The sequence below is a fragment of the Vulpes lagopus genome, chromosome 8, assembly GCF_018345385.1.
Source record: "Vulpes lagopus strain Blue_001 chromosome 8, ASM1834538v1, whole genome shotgun sequence".
Taxonomy (NCBI): Eukaryota; Metazoa; Chordata; class Mammalia; order Carnivora; family Canidae; genus Vulpes; species Vulpes lagopus.
Window position 1 is genome coordinate 37,902,472 of NC_054831.1, and position 17,335 is coordinate 37,919,806.

A 17,335-nucleotide genomic window follows, 5' to 3' on the forward strand; every position below is an offset into this window, starting at 1 on the left:
ATGTGATACACTACATTAATAAAACAAAAGAGAAAAACCATATGATCCTCTCAATCAATAGATGCAGGAAAAGCATTTGACAAAGTATAGCATCCTTTCTTGATTAAAACACTTCACAATGTAGGAATAGAGGGAACATATCTCAATATCACAAAAGCCATCTAGAAAAAGCCTACAGCAAATGTCATTCTCAATGGGGAAAACTGAGTTTTTCTCCTAAGGTTAGGAACGTGGCAGGGATGTCCATTACCACCATTGTTGTTCAGCATAGTACTAGAAGTCCTAGCCTCAGCAATCAGACAACAAAAAGAAATAAAAGGCATCTGAATCAGCAAAAAAGAAGTCAAATTCTCACTCTTTGCAGAGAACATGATACCCTATGTGCAAAACCCAAAAAGACCCCACCCCAAAATTGCTAGAACTCATACAGGAATTCAGCAAAGTGGCAGGATATAAAAATCAATGCAAGAAATCAGTTGAATATCTACACACAAAGAATGAGACAGAAGAAAGAGAAATTAAGGAGTCAATCCTATTTACAGCAAAACCCATAAGATACCTAGGAATAAACCTAACCAAAGAGATAAAGGATCTGTACTCAGAAAACTATAGAACACTCATGAAAGAAATTGAGGAAGACACAAAGAAATGGTAAAATGTTCTAAGCTCATAGACTGGAAGAACAAATATTGTTAAAATGTCTATGCTACCTAAAGTAATCTATACATTCAATGCAATCCCTATCGAAATACCATCAACTTATTTCACATAGTTGGAACAAATAATCTTAAAATTTGTGTGGAACCAGAAAAAATCCCAAATAGCCAAAGGAATGTTGGAAAAGAAAACCAATGCTGTTGGCATCACAATTCCAGACTTCAAGCTCTATTACAAACCATACTCATCAAGACAGTATGGTACTGGTACAAATACAGACACATAGATCAATGGAACAGAACAGAGAACCCAGAAATGGATGCTCAACTTTATGGTCAACTAATCTTTGACAAAGTAGGAAGGAGTATCTAATGAAAAAAAAGATAGTCTCTTTAACAAATGGTGGTGTGAAAATTGGACAGCCATATGCAGAAGAATGAAACTGGACCATTTCCTCACCCCGTACACAAAAATAGACTCAAAATGGATGAAAGACCTATGTGAGACAGAAATCCATCAAAATTCTGGAGGAGAACCTAGGCAGGAACCTTTGTGACCTCAGCCACAGCAGCTTCTTATTAGTTATGTCTTCAAAGTCAAGGGAAACAAAGGCAATAATGAACTATTGCGACTTCATCAAGATAAAAAGCTTTTGCACAGCAAAGGAACAGTTGAAAAAAACAAAAGACAACTTATGGAATGGGAGAAGACATTTACAAATGATATATCAGAAAAAGGGCTTGTATCCAAAATCTATAAAGAACTGATCAAACTCACCACCCAAAAGATATGAACAGACATTTCTCCAAAGAAGCCATACAAATGGCCAACAGACATGTGAAATAAAGCTCCACATCACTCGGCATCAGGGAAATACAAATCAAAACCACAATGAGATACTACTTCCACCAGCGAGAATGGCAAAAACTAACAAGACAGGAAACAACAGATGTTGTTGAGGATTTGGAGAAAGGGGAACCCTCTACACTGCTGATGGGAATACAAGCTGGCGTAACCACTCTGGAAAACAGTTTCCTCAAAAAGTTGAAAATAGAGCTACCCTATGACCTAGTAATTGCACTACTGGGTATTTACCTCAAAGCTACAAATGTAGTGATCCAAAGGGGCACTTGCACCCCAATGTTTATAGCAATAATGTCCACAAGAGCCAAACTATGCAAAGAGCCTAGATGTCCATTAACAGATGAATGGATAAAGAAGATATATATATATATATATATATATATATATATATATATATATATGAATGGATAAAGAAGATATATATATGTATATATATATACATATATATATATATGGAATACATATATTCCATATATATATATATATGGATGGAATGGAATGGAATGGAATGGAATACTACTCAGACGTCAAAAACTGAAATCTTGCCATTTGCAATGATATGGATGGAACTGAAGGATATTATGCTAAATAAAATAAGTCAATCAGATAAAAGCAATTATCATATGATCTCTCATGTGGAATTTAGGAAACAAAACAGGATCATAGGGGAAGAGAGGGAAAAATAAAACAAGACAAAATTAAAGAGGGAGACAAACCATGAGAGACTCTTAAGCATAGGAAAAAAGCAGAGGGTCACTGGAGGGGAGGGAGATGGAAGGATGGGGTTACTGGGGATGGACATTAAAGAGGACATGTGATATAATGAGCACTGGGTATTATATAAGACTGATGAGTCACTGAACTCTACCTCTGAAACCAATAATATTTATGTTAATTAGTTGAATTTAAATTTAAAAATAAAATAAAATAAAATGAATCCAGATACCTGAATATAAAATGCAAAACTATAAAACTATGAGAAGATAAGAAAATCTAGGTAACTTTGGGTTTGTTGGTTATTTCTTAGATACCAAAAGCATGACCCATGAAAGAAAAAAAATGATATTTAGACTTCATTAAGATTAGAAACATGTTCTGTGAAAAATACTGTGAAGTTAATAAGAAGACAAGCTACAAACAAGGAGAAAATAGTTTCAAAACACATATCTGGCAAAGGACTTATAACCAAATATACAAGGAACACTTAAAACTCAACAGTAAGAAAATAAAACAACGTGATTTTAAAAATGGGCAAAAGGTCTAAGCAGACACATCACCAAAGAAGATATACACATGTCACCAAGCATATGAAAAGATCATATGTCATCAGAGAAATGCACACTAAAACAACAGTGAGATACTACATGTGCCTATTAGGATGTCCAAAATCCAAAACACTGATAGCACCAAATGCTGGCAAGGGATGTGGAGAAACAAGCACTCTTACTCATGGCTTGTGGGAATGCACACCCATTTTGGAAAACAGTCCAGCAGTTTCTTATAAAGCTAAACATGTTTTACCACATGCTTAGGCAATTATGCTTCTTCATATTTACCCTAATGAGTTGAAGACTTATGTCCACAAAATAAATATAGACTTGAATATTTATAGCAGCTTTATTCATAATCACCAGAACTTGGAAGCAACCAAGATGCAACCAAGATGCCTTTCAATAGGTGAATGGATAAACAGACAATAAAATATTATTTGAAAAATATTTAAAAAGAGATGAGCTCCAAGTCGTTAAAAGACATGAAGGAATTTAAATGCATATTCCTAAGCAAAAGTAGCCAATCTGAAAAGGCTACATACTTAAGATTACAACTCTATGACATGCTGGAAAAGGCGAAACTATAGAGACAGTGCAAAAAAATCAGTGGTTGCTAGTGATCAGTTCAGGAGGAAAGAGAGAATAAATAGGTGAACACAGGAGATTTTGAGGGCAGTGAAACTATTCTATATGGTACTGTAGTAGTGGAGAGTGACATGCATTTGTCAAAGCCCATAGGACTGTACAAGAGTGAACCTTAATGTAAACCATAGATAGTTTAGCTAATAATAATATATCGATATTGGTTCATTAATTGTAACAACAATTAATTGTAACAATTTGGCATTGAAAAGGAATGAAATACTGATACATGCTACAATGTAGTTGAATCCTGAAAATGTTAAGCTAAGTAATGATTTTTGTTTACATGAAATATCCAGAGGGAGTGAATCTATAGACACTAAAAGTAAATAGTAAATTAGTGGCTGCATAGGGCTGGGGGAGAGAGTAGAAGGGTAAAGAAGGGTAACAAAGAGTGAATTCTAATGGATATGGGACTTGCGTGGGGGGGGGGCATTGTTGAAGATTTGTGTTCTTTGTGGTAATGGTCTCACAATTCTGTGAATAAACTAAAAACTGTAGATTATATACTTTAAATGGGGGAAATTGTATGGTATCTGAATTATATCTCCATAAAACTGTTGTACTTAAAAAAGAAAAAAAAAAAGACAAGGAATGCTTCAAAGTCTAATTCAATCAGCCAATATATCAAAATCATATTTTGCCAACAGAGTGACAACATTAAAGTTGTCACTGGCAACATTAAAATTAATGACTTTAGGAGTTATGGTCTATTGATACAAATATAGACATTGTCTTTCTTACTCTTACCCAAGAGGAAAGAAATTTATTTATTTATTTATTTATTTTTGAGGGTGAAAAGTATTTGGTTTTTATTGTTATGTATTTGACTGGGTGAAGGAACTGCCCTCGTCACCACTGGCCCTAGAGGAGCAGGCAGCAAGATGGTTCTGGAGATACTGCCAATTTGGGTGTCAGGACTTACAGGTTCATGAGCACAGTGGTTCTTCCTTCTATTGAAGTGCAAACTAATTCACAGCCAGACTTCAGCAGAAGGGAGCAACTGTCATAGCTAAAGGCACTTTAATCAGGGTGCACACCCAATGCCAGAGTTTGTTTTCCTTCTGGTTACTCTGATAAATCTAAATGCCACCCTGCTGGAGAACCAGCACCACAGGCAGCTGGGTTAGTGTGTTAGTCTAGTGAGCAAAATGAGGGCCTGCTCACTAGTAGAACTTCTTGTTAGCACTGTTTGCGTGGTCAATGAGCAGCTGGCATGGGGTGAACTGTTTTCCATAGGCAGCCTCATACTTCCTGAGCCGGTCCACTATCTTCTGAGCACCATACAGATCCACAAAGCAGAAGGGCCCACCCTCCAAGACATGGGGGAAAGCCAAGTCCAAACACTGTTCTGATGTCTCCCTCTGTGGGTGTGGCCAAGATCCCTTCCTACAGGCACATGATGGCCTCATTCACAAATCTTGTCGCCAACTGGATGTCTTCATCCAAGGAGACGCCATACTTAGGGCGCACCTTCAGACTTGCCAAAATACCATCCATGTCAGAATTCACATTCTTAGTCTTCACACCCTCCTGGTAGATGTAAAAGCTCTTCCCAGACTTGTGACACAGGAAATCCCTGGACACCATCTCCTTCAGCAGTTCTATGTTTCCACCTTCAAACCGATCCCCAAAGGCTTTGCCCAGATCTTCTGATACATATTTTGCTACATCCACACCAACTTCATCGACCAGTGTGGCAGCACCCACAGGAAAGCCAAAGCTTGGGATCCCTGGGTGGCGCAGCGGTTTGGCGCCTGCCTTTGGCCCAGGGCGCGATCCTGGAGACTCGGGATCGAATCCCACGTCGGGCTCCCGGTGCATGGAGCCTGCTTCTCCCTCCGCCTGTGTCTCTGCCTCTCTCTCTCTCTCTGTGACTATCATAAATAAAAAAAATTAAAAAAAAAAAATTTAGGAAAGCCAAAGCTTGTGGTAAGGGAATCCAGCTTCTTAGGCTCAACTCCTTCCTGGAGGATTCTGAGGACTTCAGACATCATGGGTGCAAGGCACCTGGTGGTGTAGAAGCCAGGTCCATCTTTCACCACAGTGATGACCTTCCCCTGCTTGAGCCCGACAGCTACCACTGAAGCAGTGGTGTCCTTAGACGTTTTATCTGTTGTAATAATCTCCAGCAGCAGCATCTTGTCCACAGGAGAGAAGTAGTGCATGCCAATCACCTTCTCAGATCTTTTGCTGGCAGCAGTAATTTCATTGATCGGGAGAGCAGATGTGTTACTGGCAAAGACAGTGATCTGGAATCACCACTTCTACTTCTTTTAACACTCTGTGCTTAAGACTCAGGTCCTCAAAAACAGCTTCAATCACCATGTCAGCCTTTTCAAAACCCTGGTAATCAAGCTGCCTAGTCAAGTTGCTAAAAATGGAGTCCCTTTCAAATGATGTTAGAGCTTTCTTCTTCACTTTATCATTCAATCCTTTGAACACCTGCTGCTGTCTTCAGCCCAGCCCAGTTGGCATAGTATCTTTAAGTATGGTCTTCAGGCCCTTATCCACGGAGACCTGGGCAATGCCCGCTCCCATTAGCCCTGCATCAAGAATGGCTAGGTCCTTTACTTCTTTCTGCAGAGCTCCAAATTTATTCTTCTTACACAGGACCTGACCGTGATAGTCCCATCAACACCTTTGATTATTTGGTCATTGCAAGCTCTCCAAATTTCTGAGATTCAGAGAGATAGCCAGCATCGTTCCCTTGCTCAATTCCAGTCTTTACCACATCGATCATTTTCAGAGGTGCAGGATAAAGGCCTTTGGTCTGTTTTCATACTTCTTCTTCCACCTTTTTGTAAACCTATTGTCTGACAAATGGAATACTCAGGGCATATGATGTCAATTTTTTTACTAATCCCTTGTTTCTTTTTATAAAGATTTTCTTTCTTTTTTTTCCTAGAGATTTTCTTATCAGATAGTCCTTTGGCAAAATTAACTGCAACCTCTTCTAAGTATTCAATTGTCCATCCCTCTGGAGGTTTTAATCCTGGTCTCAGGAGTTCCACTAATTGGTCAACCAGATCCATTTTCTTTGCTCTGTCTGCAGTCAACATCATGTCAAAAGCAGAAGGCAGACCCACCATTTTGGGCAGCCTTTGTGTGCCTCATGCTCCTGGTAAGATCTGCAGCAAGACTTCAGGGGCACCTAATACTGTTTTCCTGTCTTTGGTTGCTATTCTATATTGGCAGGAAATGGCAAGCTCAAGTCCTCCTCCTAAACAGGCTCCACTGATGGCAGCCACAATAGGCTTTGTGGACTTCTCAAGTTTGTCAAACATTCTCTGTCCTTCCTGTGATATTTGTGTTATCCTTTCATGGGTCTTACAAGAAGCTAACATGTTGATGTCAGTACCTGCAATAAAGCAGCCTGGCTTCATAGAGATAAGGACAGCACTTCTGATTTGATCACTAGCCCAGATTTCATTCATTACTTCCACGAATTCTGTTTAGTTCTTTATTCAGTGTATTTACCTTTGAACTGGGCGAGTTAATTCGAACAACAGCCACATCCCCTTTGACTCCATAGTTAATATGGGTTCTAGATCACAGAGCAGAGGACCCTGTAAAGTTGCAGCATACATAACCTGGGCAGCAGAACATCCGGGAGGCAGTGGTGCGGCTGAGGCTGCCTATAGCTCAGGAGGGCACCATCTTGAGCTGAAGAGGACGAAAGTGTCAAGAAATTTAAATCTTATAAGGGTCCAAAGGAAAAATACTCAGGAGGCAAAGAAGTGCAACTAGTCTCAAGAGCTAGGACGAAGATCAGAAAATAACTCCCTATAACTGAAAACAAGTAGGATCATAATAATGTACATGGAATTATCTATAAGAATCAATTTCATAGAACTACTTGACACTGACAAGTCTTTGGTGCCAGATTCCAACATTTACCTAAAAATCTGCTGAGAATAGCCATATAACTGTAACTAATACAAGATCAGAACTGTGGAAATTAACACAAGTCACAAGGCAGAAGATTAGATGCTCTGGTGGCTAATAAAAAAATAAGAAAAATGACAATTGAAGGACAAGTTTTTCTAGATGGCATACAGTTGTTGCAAGCCCAGAGTACTAGAACTGATGACATAGATTTCAAAAGAAAGAAAGAAAGAAAGAAAAAAGAAAGAAAGAAAGAAAGAAAGAAAGAAAGAAAGAAAGAAAAAAGAAAGACAGATCAAAAATAAAAATTCTTTTAGGCCATTACATCTTGAAAGATATATCTTTTTTTAAAAATCCAATTTTCTCTGATCAAAATCTATGTACACTTGACAATCCTCTCATGAGTCATTTGCTCTCCTAATGTGTCCATTTTTCATGAAGTACCCTTCAGTGGACTACCTAGTTCCCAAGACAGGTCTCTCTGGACAGAGATGTAATGAAGAACAAGGTCTAGTCCCCAGTCCCCCAGAAGTTTGGTCCATGTTACTCAATCCCCAAGAGCTCATTGCTCCTGGGTGAACTGGAAAACATCCTGTGTGCAAAAGGGAAGGGATGATAGTAAAACACAAATGAATACATTTGACAATTTTCACTGTGATTTTAGCATCCCAGAGCCTGTCATTTGTATAAGTGACTCAGGCTAAAGAGATATCCCAGTCATACTAAACACAGACATTGAGTATTCTGACTTTTGTACTTTTTAGCCTCAGTCATGGAGAGAAAATTCAGTGTTTTCTTAAAGAGTATGACATTGTTTTGTTAAAGTCCCTAAAACTGATTAGATCTCCATTCAGACCTTCCAAGTGCTGCATGCTACTCATTGCTAGCTCTGAGTATACAGACAATCTTTAAAATGTAATATGACACTCACCTAGGTCAAAAACCACCAAGATCAGAAAGGAAAAACAGGGCCATTTATTACTGCCCTTTGAAGTTTAAAGAAAAGAATAAAAGCAGTTAACACCAAGCCCTACCAATTATACATAGTTATCTTCCTTACTGGGAAAGCAGAGAAACTTAAAATATTCAACTCCCAATATTTCATTTGTTTATTCAACTAATATTCGTTGAATACTGACTATGTGCCATTCACTGTGTATGTAGTGTGCACTGTATACACTGGAGACTAGCATTCAACTGATGAATGAACCAGTCAACATAGGGCCATGACACTCACCATCCATCTCACATACCTGGCCAAGGCAAACTTACTTATTCTTTTTCTTTTCCTATGGCTTCCTTACTCTTTGACTTTGTTACCATGACTTCCAGGTTAAAACTTAAAATTAAAATATAAAATATATCAGATTAATTGAAAAAGAATTGTACAATCTTTCAAGTTCAAGAAGCCAATTTTCCTTTTTTTTTTAAGATTTTATTTATGAGAGACAGAGTGGATGTGGCATAGGGTTGGGGGCAGGGGAGACCAGGGGGAAAGGTACAACCAGGCTTGCCACTGAGCATGGAGCCTTATGTGGAGCTCAATCTCAGGACCCTGAGATCATTACCTGAGCTGAAACCAAGAGTCAGAATCTTAGCCCACTGAGCCACCCAGGCGCTCCTAGAGGTCAATTTTCAATTGCCCAGATTTCGTCCTAGTATGGGAGAGCAATAGACAACCTGCTGGGAACATAAGGAATAGGAGGGTTACATAAATCGGTTAGTCTCTTCATGTGCTGTGTCAACAGATGCTGAATAATTATCCACGAGGGCTACTGCAGCACATTCATGCACTTGGTGTGAAACAAGGTTAGGTTCCTAATTTTTCAATACATGACTTTGAAAAGAAGATGGACCCAATGATGTAAAAAAAAAAAAAAAAAAAACCCCTCCAGTCTAAATCTGTTCTGGCTCCTGCAGGAATGAAATGCGGAGTTCATGGAACCCAATGACAAAAGAACTCAAGCCAAGAAACTAAGATAGCAATTGGTTCAGGAGCTACAGAGCCTGAGGCCCCAACAAGCAAATTCACAATGACCCTCCAGTGACACTCAGGAGTCCAAGGTGCATGAGATCCCTCTGAACAGTAACCACCAAAGAATAGCACGATAGAAGTGTACTCATCCATGTAATAGAATACGATGGATTAATTTAAGAAAATAACAGAAGAATAATCAGTGCTATGGAAAAATATTTCCAGTTTATTACAATGTGAAAAATTTCATGATTTGAGCAATATTTTTAAAAGATTTTATTTATTTATTCGTGAGAAAAACAGAGAGAGTGGCAGAGACATAGGCAGAAGGAGACTTGATCCCAGGACCCCAGGATCACATCCTGAGCCAAAGGCAGACAACCACTGAGCCACCAAGGCGTCCCTGAACTACATTTTTTGGGGAAAATTTGACAGAGATTTTGGATGGGGGAGATTTTTACATTTAACTTCTATGAGAAAAATTCATGTATGTGTATTAAAAACCTACAGTGGAATACTACATATGTGAAGAAAGACATTGGAGGATTATACACCAGAATTTAGTCATTAGCCCAACATTAAAGATGATTATCATACTATTTAGCTTAATTTTCTGTGATAAACATGTATTTCTTTCGGATGGAAAAAATTATAAAAAGGTGTAACAAAATTGAAGGGATTAGGATATAATTCAGAAATGAAAGAAATACTTTGAATATTTTAAAATATGTATTTTATAAATTTTCAGTATAAGACAGATTTATTCTTTTTTAAAGATTTTCTTTTGTTAAGATTATTTATTTATTTTACAGAGAGAGTGAGCACAGGCAGGGGGAGCAGCAGAGGGAGAGGGAGAAGCAGGTTCCACTGAGCAAGGAGCCCAATGTGGGGCTGGATCTCAGGTCATGACCTGAGCCATAGGCAGCCACTTAACCAATGAGCTACTCAGATGCCCCAAATTTATACTTCTAAAGGAAAAAAATATTTAACTGAGTTTTTATAATTTCATATTAATTATGTTTTCATATGAAAACACTAGTAAGTCTATATTTTCACATATTTCACTGGGCAAGTAGAGTACATATCAGAGTACATATGTTACCTTTTCAATTTTATCATAACATTCTTCCAAACTTTGCATCCTGTCTTGTATAACTGAACTAGCTTTTTTATACTCTGTCAACCACTGCTGATATTCTGCCTCAGTTAAATCTGTATAGGCAACACAGAGAGTTCTCAGCCCTGTAAGATAGAATGAAATTATAAACAGATCAAGCCACCAACAATCAGGGAGATCGGGGAGGAATACAGAAATCAAAAACAAAATCCAAAAGTATTTTAGAGGTCATGGGAACTCCTTCACATGGCCTTACCTGATCTGTCCCTGGCTACCTTGTGATCTTATTTCCTCCTCTCCTCATTGCTTATGGTCCTATCCCTGCTGATCCTCTCACTTCTGGACACTTGAACTTGTTCCACCCTTGACCTGGAATACTCTCCCAAAGAGAGCCATGTGGTTCTCTTTCCCTTCCTTCGGTCTCTACCTAACTCACCCTATAGAGATAGCACCCCACACTCTGTTCCCCGGACCCTGTGTAATTTTTTTCCATAGCACTTACCACCCCCTGACATTATCTATTGGCTAATTCCTTCAGGGGATGAGCTGTCTATGTTTTGCTCACTTCTGTACTGCAAGCTTAGAACAGTGCACAGAATTCAATAAATAATCAGTAACTATTTGTTGAAGGAAGGAAAGAATGAATGTTGCTCTAGTTTTCCAATTTCAAAGGAAGCCAAATAATTGTTAAAATAACAGAAAATTAATATGGATCCCATTTTGCAAAGAAAAGATTTTAGAAATCATATGGTACTCTAATATTTTAGGCTGACTCCTGCAAAACATTCAGATAGTTGAGGATCCCCTAGAAATTAACTCTCCACAGATAAGCTATAGAAGTTGTTATCCTGTTTTGAGCTCCATTATAATACAGTTCCTATATGCTTCTACCTGTTTTAACCTGCCTATATCTCACACATATTTTAAGATGGCAGCAAAAGGCCCAAAGTGTAACCTTGCAAAATATCGACACTTTCAGGCAAGACACACATAACTATAGGAAGCAGTAGTTTATAAACTAGAAGGACAAAGTGAGATACAGCTTCCAGGTATTATTAGCTTTACTTTTACATTAGCTTTTTTACTTTTACTTTACTATTACCCCTCACTTCTTCAAAAGTTCTGTAAACCTTTTAGTGAGTATTGTTCTTATTCAAAACTCACTCATGGAATTTTATTTCTTGAGAGATAGATGACAAGTCAAAATCAGGAGGATAATAAGAGAATGGCAGGAAAACATCAACTGTCAGGTTTCTGAGTTATATAAACAAAGTAATTAACTTCGAAATATATAACACGTCATTTCCATTATGGGCCAAGTTCCTAGTACAACAAATAGAGATGACAGAGGTCTTTGAATACACTGCTTTTGGAGTAAAGGAAGAACTGCACAGTAAAAATGTATTTTTCAGTGTTTGCTCATAAACCTAAAACACTGGTGGAGAGAGGAAGAAAGGAAAAATAATATCTCACCAGGGTTTGTTTGAAGAACTATTTATTTTTAAGCAAACAGAAGGCATTACAAAGTCACATATAGAAATGGTTCCCACATATGGGCCATGCATCAGTGGCATGCATTCAGGTTTAATTTCAATATTTAAGAACAGCATTTCAAAAGGAAACAAGATTCTGAACAATTGTCATTTACCTCCTTTGGCAAAATGTTCCAGATGGGTTAATGTCTCCTTCATAAAGAGAGAATCTTCTGAAAGTCTCTCATAAATCACTGTATCCTATCAAAAAAAAAAAATTCTTGTGACCAACATCTTACCTAAGCCTGAAAATCTAACTTCTAAATACTGTGTTATAATTTTATATTTATATCTAATACATGTGAAGGAACACAAGCAGCCCCACGGAAGGCATAATTCCAAAAATGATACATTACATACAGAGCAACAGAGATAACAGATTTCTCACTGAGACAATCAAAATAAGCCAGTGAAGCACAATCTCTAGAGAACTAAAAGAAAAAATTGTCAACCTAGCATCCTATATTGAGCAAAAATTTATTTCAAAATGAAGGTGAGAGAAAATAAAGATGAAATAAAAATCTTTTCAGACATGAACATATCACCAACAGATCCATGCTATACAATATGGTAAAGGGAATCTATCAGACAGGAGATTATAGTAAATGGAAATATGAGTCTGAAGAGCCCTGAAAAATGATAATGAGTAGTCTGTGTAGTGTGTAAATGAATATGGCTCTCTCTCTATGTGTGTGTGTATATATATATTTTCTTATATTTTTTATTTAAAATAAATTATTTATATTTTATATACTTATATAAACATATATATTTATATTTTATTTAATATAAATTTAATATTAAATATTAAAATATATATAATTGCTTTAACAGTGTGAAGTTGATAACATTTGTAAAATTAAAATGTCTGATGAGAATGCAAAGATGGGGAAGAGAGATTGAAGTTCAGAATTGTAATTCTTTTTTTTTTTTTTTTTTTTTTTTTTGTAATTCTTATATTACACATGAAATAATATATTATCACTTGAAAATAGAATGTAATAAATTGAAAATGTCTAAGACCTAAAACAACCACTAAAATTTTTTTATAAAGGAAATAAATTGGAATTAAAAATACTCAAGTAATTATTGGAATAAAGAAAAAAAGAACTGGGACACATAGAAAATAAATGGCAAGATGATGTATTTAAACTAGCTGTATCCATAAGCACACAGGTAAATGGTCTAAACATGTAGTTAAAAGGGAGAGATTTCCAGGATAAGTATGAAGTGCATGAACCAACTACATGCCCTCTAGAAATCACACTTTAAATATATAGACACAAATGGGTTAAAAAGAAAGAAAAAGATACTCCCTACCAACACTAATCAAAAGAAGCCTGGAATGGCTATATTACAACGACAATAGAGATTTCAGAGTAAAGAAAATTGCCAGAGATAAGGAAAATCATTTTGCAATGACAAAAGGGTTGATTTATCAAGAGGAATTAGCAATTCTGAATGTTTATGCATCTAATAACATCGTTTTAAAATGAAGATAAAACTAATAGAAGCAAATGCAATGAAGTAAAAACTAACAGAACTTCAAGATGAAAAACACAAATCAACAATGACAGTTGGGGGTTTCAATATCCCCCTTTCAATAATTGATAGAACAAGTAGACAAAAATCATTAAGGATATGGAAGATTTGAATAACACTATCAATAAACTTGACTTAACTGATAGTTAACAAACTACTTTACCCCAAAACAGCAGAATACTCGGGTTTTTTAAGTGCATACAAAACATTTCCCATTAGATAGGTCACAGTCTGAGCCATAAAACAAGTTCCAACAAAATTAAAAGGAGTCAAGTCATATAAAGTATGTTCTGTAATAAAATGGAATTATGTCATAAGTCAATTAAAGGAATATTTCTGGAAAATTCCTAAATATTTGAAAACTGACCCACTTCAAAATAACTCATGAGTCAAAGAAGAAATCAAAAGAAAACTTAGAATATTAGAATATTTTGAACTGACTGAAGATGAAAATACAGCACAAATCAAAATTTGTGGCATGCTACTAAAGCAATAATTTGGAGGATATTTATAGCACTAAACATTGGTATTAAAAATAAATCAAGTTTTGCCTTATGAAACTAGAGAAAGAGGAGGAAATCAAACCACAAGTAAGCAAAGAATGGAAATAACAGAGTAGAAACAGATGAAACAGAAAACAGGGAAACAGTCAGAAAAATCAAATCTGAAAGCAATTTCTTCAGGAAGATCAATAAAACCAAATAACTGAAAAAATGAATAAATAAAACCAATAACTGTCTAGCTAGCCTGCCCTCAGGTTCAGGTGGCTTTCTGGTAAATTTTAGCAAAGATTTTAAGAACAAATAATATCAATTCCACACACACACTTTTCCAGAAAACTGAAATGGAAAGAGTACTCCCCATTAATTTTACAGGGCTAGAAGTGAAGAAAGAATAAACAGTTTAATAAATGGTGCTGGAGGGCAGCCTGGGTGGCTCAGCGGTTTAGCACTGCCTTCCGCCCAGGGCGTGATCCTGGAGACCCGGGATCGAGTCTCACGTCAGGCTCCCTGAATGCAGTCTGCTTCTCCCTCTGCCTGTGTCAATGCCTCTCTCTGTTTCTCATGAATAAGTAAATAAAATCTTTTAAAAATAAAAAAATGGGGGATCCCTGGGTGGTGCAGTGGTTTGGCGCCTGCCTTTGGCCCAGGGCACGATCCTGGAGACCCGGGGTCAAATCCCACATCAGGTTCCCAGTGCATGCAGCCTGCTTCTCCCTCTGCCTGTGTCTCTGCCTCTCTCTCTCTCTCTCTCTGTGACTATCATAAATAAATAAAAATTTTTTAAAATAAAATAAAATAAATTTAAAAATGGTGCTGGAAAATTAAATATTCATCTGTAAAACATGAACTTATATCTCATACTATATCCACAAATCACTCAAGTTGGTTTCCAGAGGTAAACATAAACCCTAAAACTATAAAAGGAGGAGAAAACAAGCAGAAATCTTTGTGACCTTTAATTAGGCAAAGATTTGTTAGATGGGTTGCTAAAAGCATGACCCATAAAGGAACAAACTGTTGAATTGGACTTCATCAAAATTACAAATGTCTGTTCTTCAAAGACACTGTTAAGAGAATGAAAAGATAAGCCACAGATATTTGCAGATCATGTATTTGATAAGGGACCTATATCCAAAAGTTAAAAAAGAATTCTCAAAACTCAATAAAAAGAAAAACAAACAGTTATAAAAATAGGGCCAAATATTTAAACAGACGTTTCACCAAAGAAAATAATTGGGTATTGTGCATAAAAGAGTTATCATCATAGGTCAGAGAAGGCTATCCTTAGAAAGACCTACTTATAAGGTTGGCTCTTGGCTGGTGTCTAAGGAATTTGGCTTGTATTCAATTCTCTGAACAGATATGAACTTCCCATGTGAAGCCTGCACATGGATTCCTCCAGACTCTGCTTGTGACTTTTCCCTTATAATCTGGTTGTGTATCCTTGCTACATTACTGTAATACATCTTAGCCATGCATATAATCATGCATCCTTTTAGAGATCCACTAAAAAGATATGGGTAGTCTTGGGAACCCCAGCACAGATAGAAAATAAGCACGTGAAAAGATGCTCACTGTCATCAGTCATGGCATGGAAATGTAAATTAAATTCACAATGATATACACACCTATTAGAATGGCTAAAATTAAAGAGAATAACCATGTCAAGTGTTGGTGACAACTGCTGGTAGGAATGTGACCACAGTTTGGTGGTTTCTTAAAAGTTAAAATACACCTTCCACTGACCTAGCCATTTTACTGCTAGATATTTACCAAAGAGAAAGGAAATTATATGTTCATATAAGGACTTGTACCCAAATGTTTATAGGAACATTGTTTGTAGTAGACAAAACTGCAAACAAAAAGTCCATTAACAGGTGATGGATGAACAAACTGCTATATCCACACAATGGAATACCACTCAGCAAAATGAAGAAATGAACTACAATGTTTATGAATTTTAAAGTAATTATGAGTAGAAGAAGCCAGAGAAAAAGCCATACAACCTATATGACTTTATATAAAATTTAGTAAATGCAAATAAATGTATAGTGACAAAAAGCTTACCAAACTGTACACTTTAAATATGTGCAGTCTATTTTATGTCCCTTTTACCTGAATAAAGCTGTTTTTCTTTTAAGTACTTATGTCTGTGAACATATACACAAGTCTTAAAAAAAAGAAAAAAGGATTTATAGGGTAAAGCCATTTCCTGAGATTCACCAAATCTAAGTACTTTGGGCTTGAAACTGGGATCAAAATTCCTGTTTTAAACCCTTAGCATCAACAAGTTAATCATTAGTTTTCCACAAAGCAACTTAATAACAAATATTTCACTAACATTAAAGCTTAATATAATAAACACTCTGGTGTTGGGGCAGCCTGGGTGGCTCAGTGGTTTAGCACCGCAATCAGCCCAGGGCCTGATCCTGGAGACCCAGGATCCAATCCCACAACGGGCTCCCTGCCTAGAGCCTATTTCTCCCCTCTGCCTGTGTCTCTTCCTCTCTCTGTCTCTCATGAATAAATAAATAAAATCTTAAAAAAAAAATACTCTGGTATAAACCACCATAAATTTCAATGCACTTGACTTTTGGGGAAGCTTTGAGGCTACTCTATTTCACTCTTGGATGATGCTGTCAACAACCAGTGGCAACAGCAGACACAAAGTAACAACATTTTAAAATATTCTGAAGTCATAAAAGGCTTCCTACAAGTTGTTGAAACAGTGGGAAGGAGTTAATATGAATAATGAATCCCTATACTTACAGCCCCTTTACAGTAGAGCCGGAGATTTCCTGTAGGAGTTCGCACAATTACAGACATCCTTTTTCTATTACTAAAACAATATGAAATGTATTATTAACTTCTATATTCCTCAGTACATGGTGCTCACACACACACTCAAAATCAAAGTTACAAGAATTCTCAAAGTCCCCAGCTGACCATTAGTGAAAAGGCCAATGTGTTTCTTGCTAGTCTCCGTTTCTTAAACTACTTTCTACCTATTTTCTACCTACTTTCTCAAACTGAGATTCTAATACAAATGTCCACCTTCTACTACTATTTCCCAGTTACTCTCCATTTCCTCCAGGGAAATGTATTGGCACAATACATTTGTCTCTATCAGGTAGACCTTCCTGTCCTCACCCTGCTGCATAGAGATATGAACCTGCTGGCTTGTTACTTTTATGTATAGTTATTTTTATGTATAGTTCTGTCTCAAAGTCCTTTGGATTTTTTTCGTTTTGTTCTTGTTTTTTTCTGATGGTAGAACCTAAACTCATGGATTTTATTCCTGATTTAGCAGGCCAGATAGGCTTGAAGATCTACCCTCTCCACCT

The 17,335-nt window shown here is 36.8% G+C and overlaps 1 protein-coding gene and 1 pseudogene across 1 annotated transcript in view; both read right to left on the reverse strand.

Annotated features, from left to right (window-relative positions):
• The window catches only part of LOC121497691 (phospholipid-transporting ATPase IB-like), a 176,956-nt gene that overhangs the window by 97,495 nt on the left and 62,126 nt on the right, over positions 1 to 17,335 (reverse strand). Inside the window, exons 19-21 of the mRNA XM_041767439.1 lie at positions 16,761 to 16,830; positions 12,063 to 12,147; positions 10,400 to 10,539 (exon numbers count right to left, since the gene is read on the reverse strand). Coding sequence (XP_041623373.1) covers positions 10,400 to 10,539; positions 12,063 to 12,147; positions 16,761 to 16,830 — 295 coding nt within the window. The remainder of the gene's footprint in view (positions 1 to 10,399; positions 10,540 to 12,062; positions 12,148 to 16,760; positions 16,831 to 17,335) is intronic.
• LOC121496651 lies at positions 4,539 to 7,094 on the reverse strand (annotated as a pseudogene).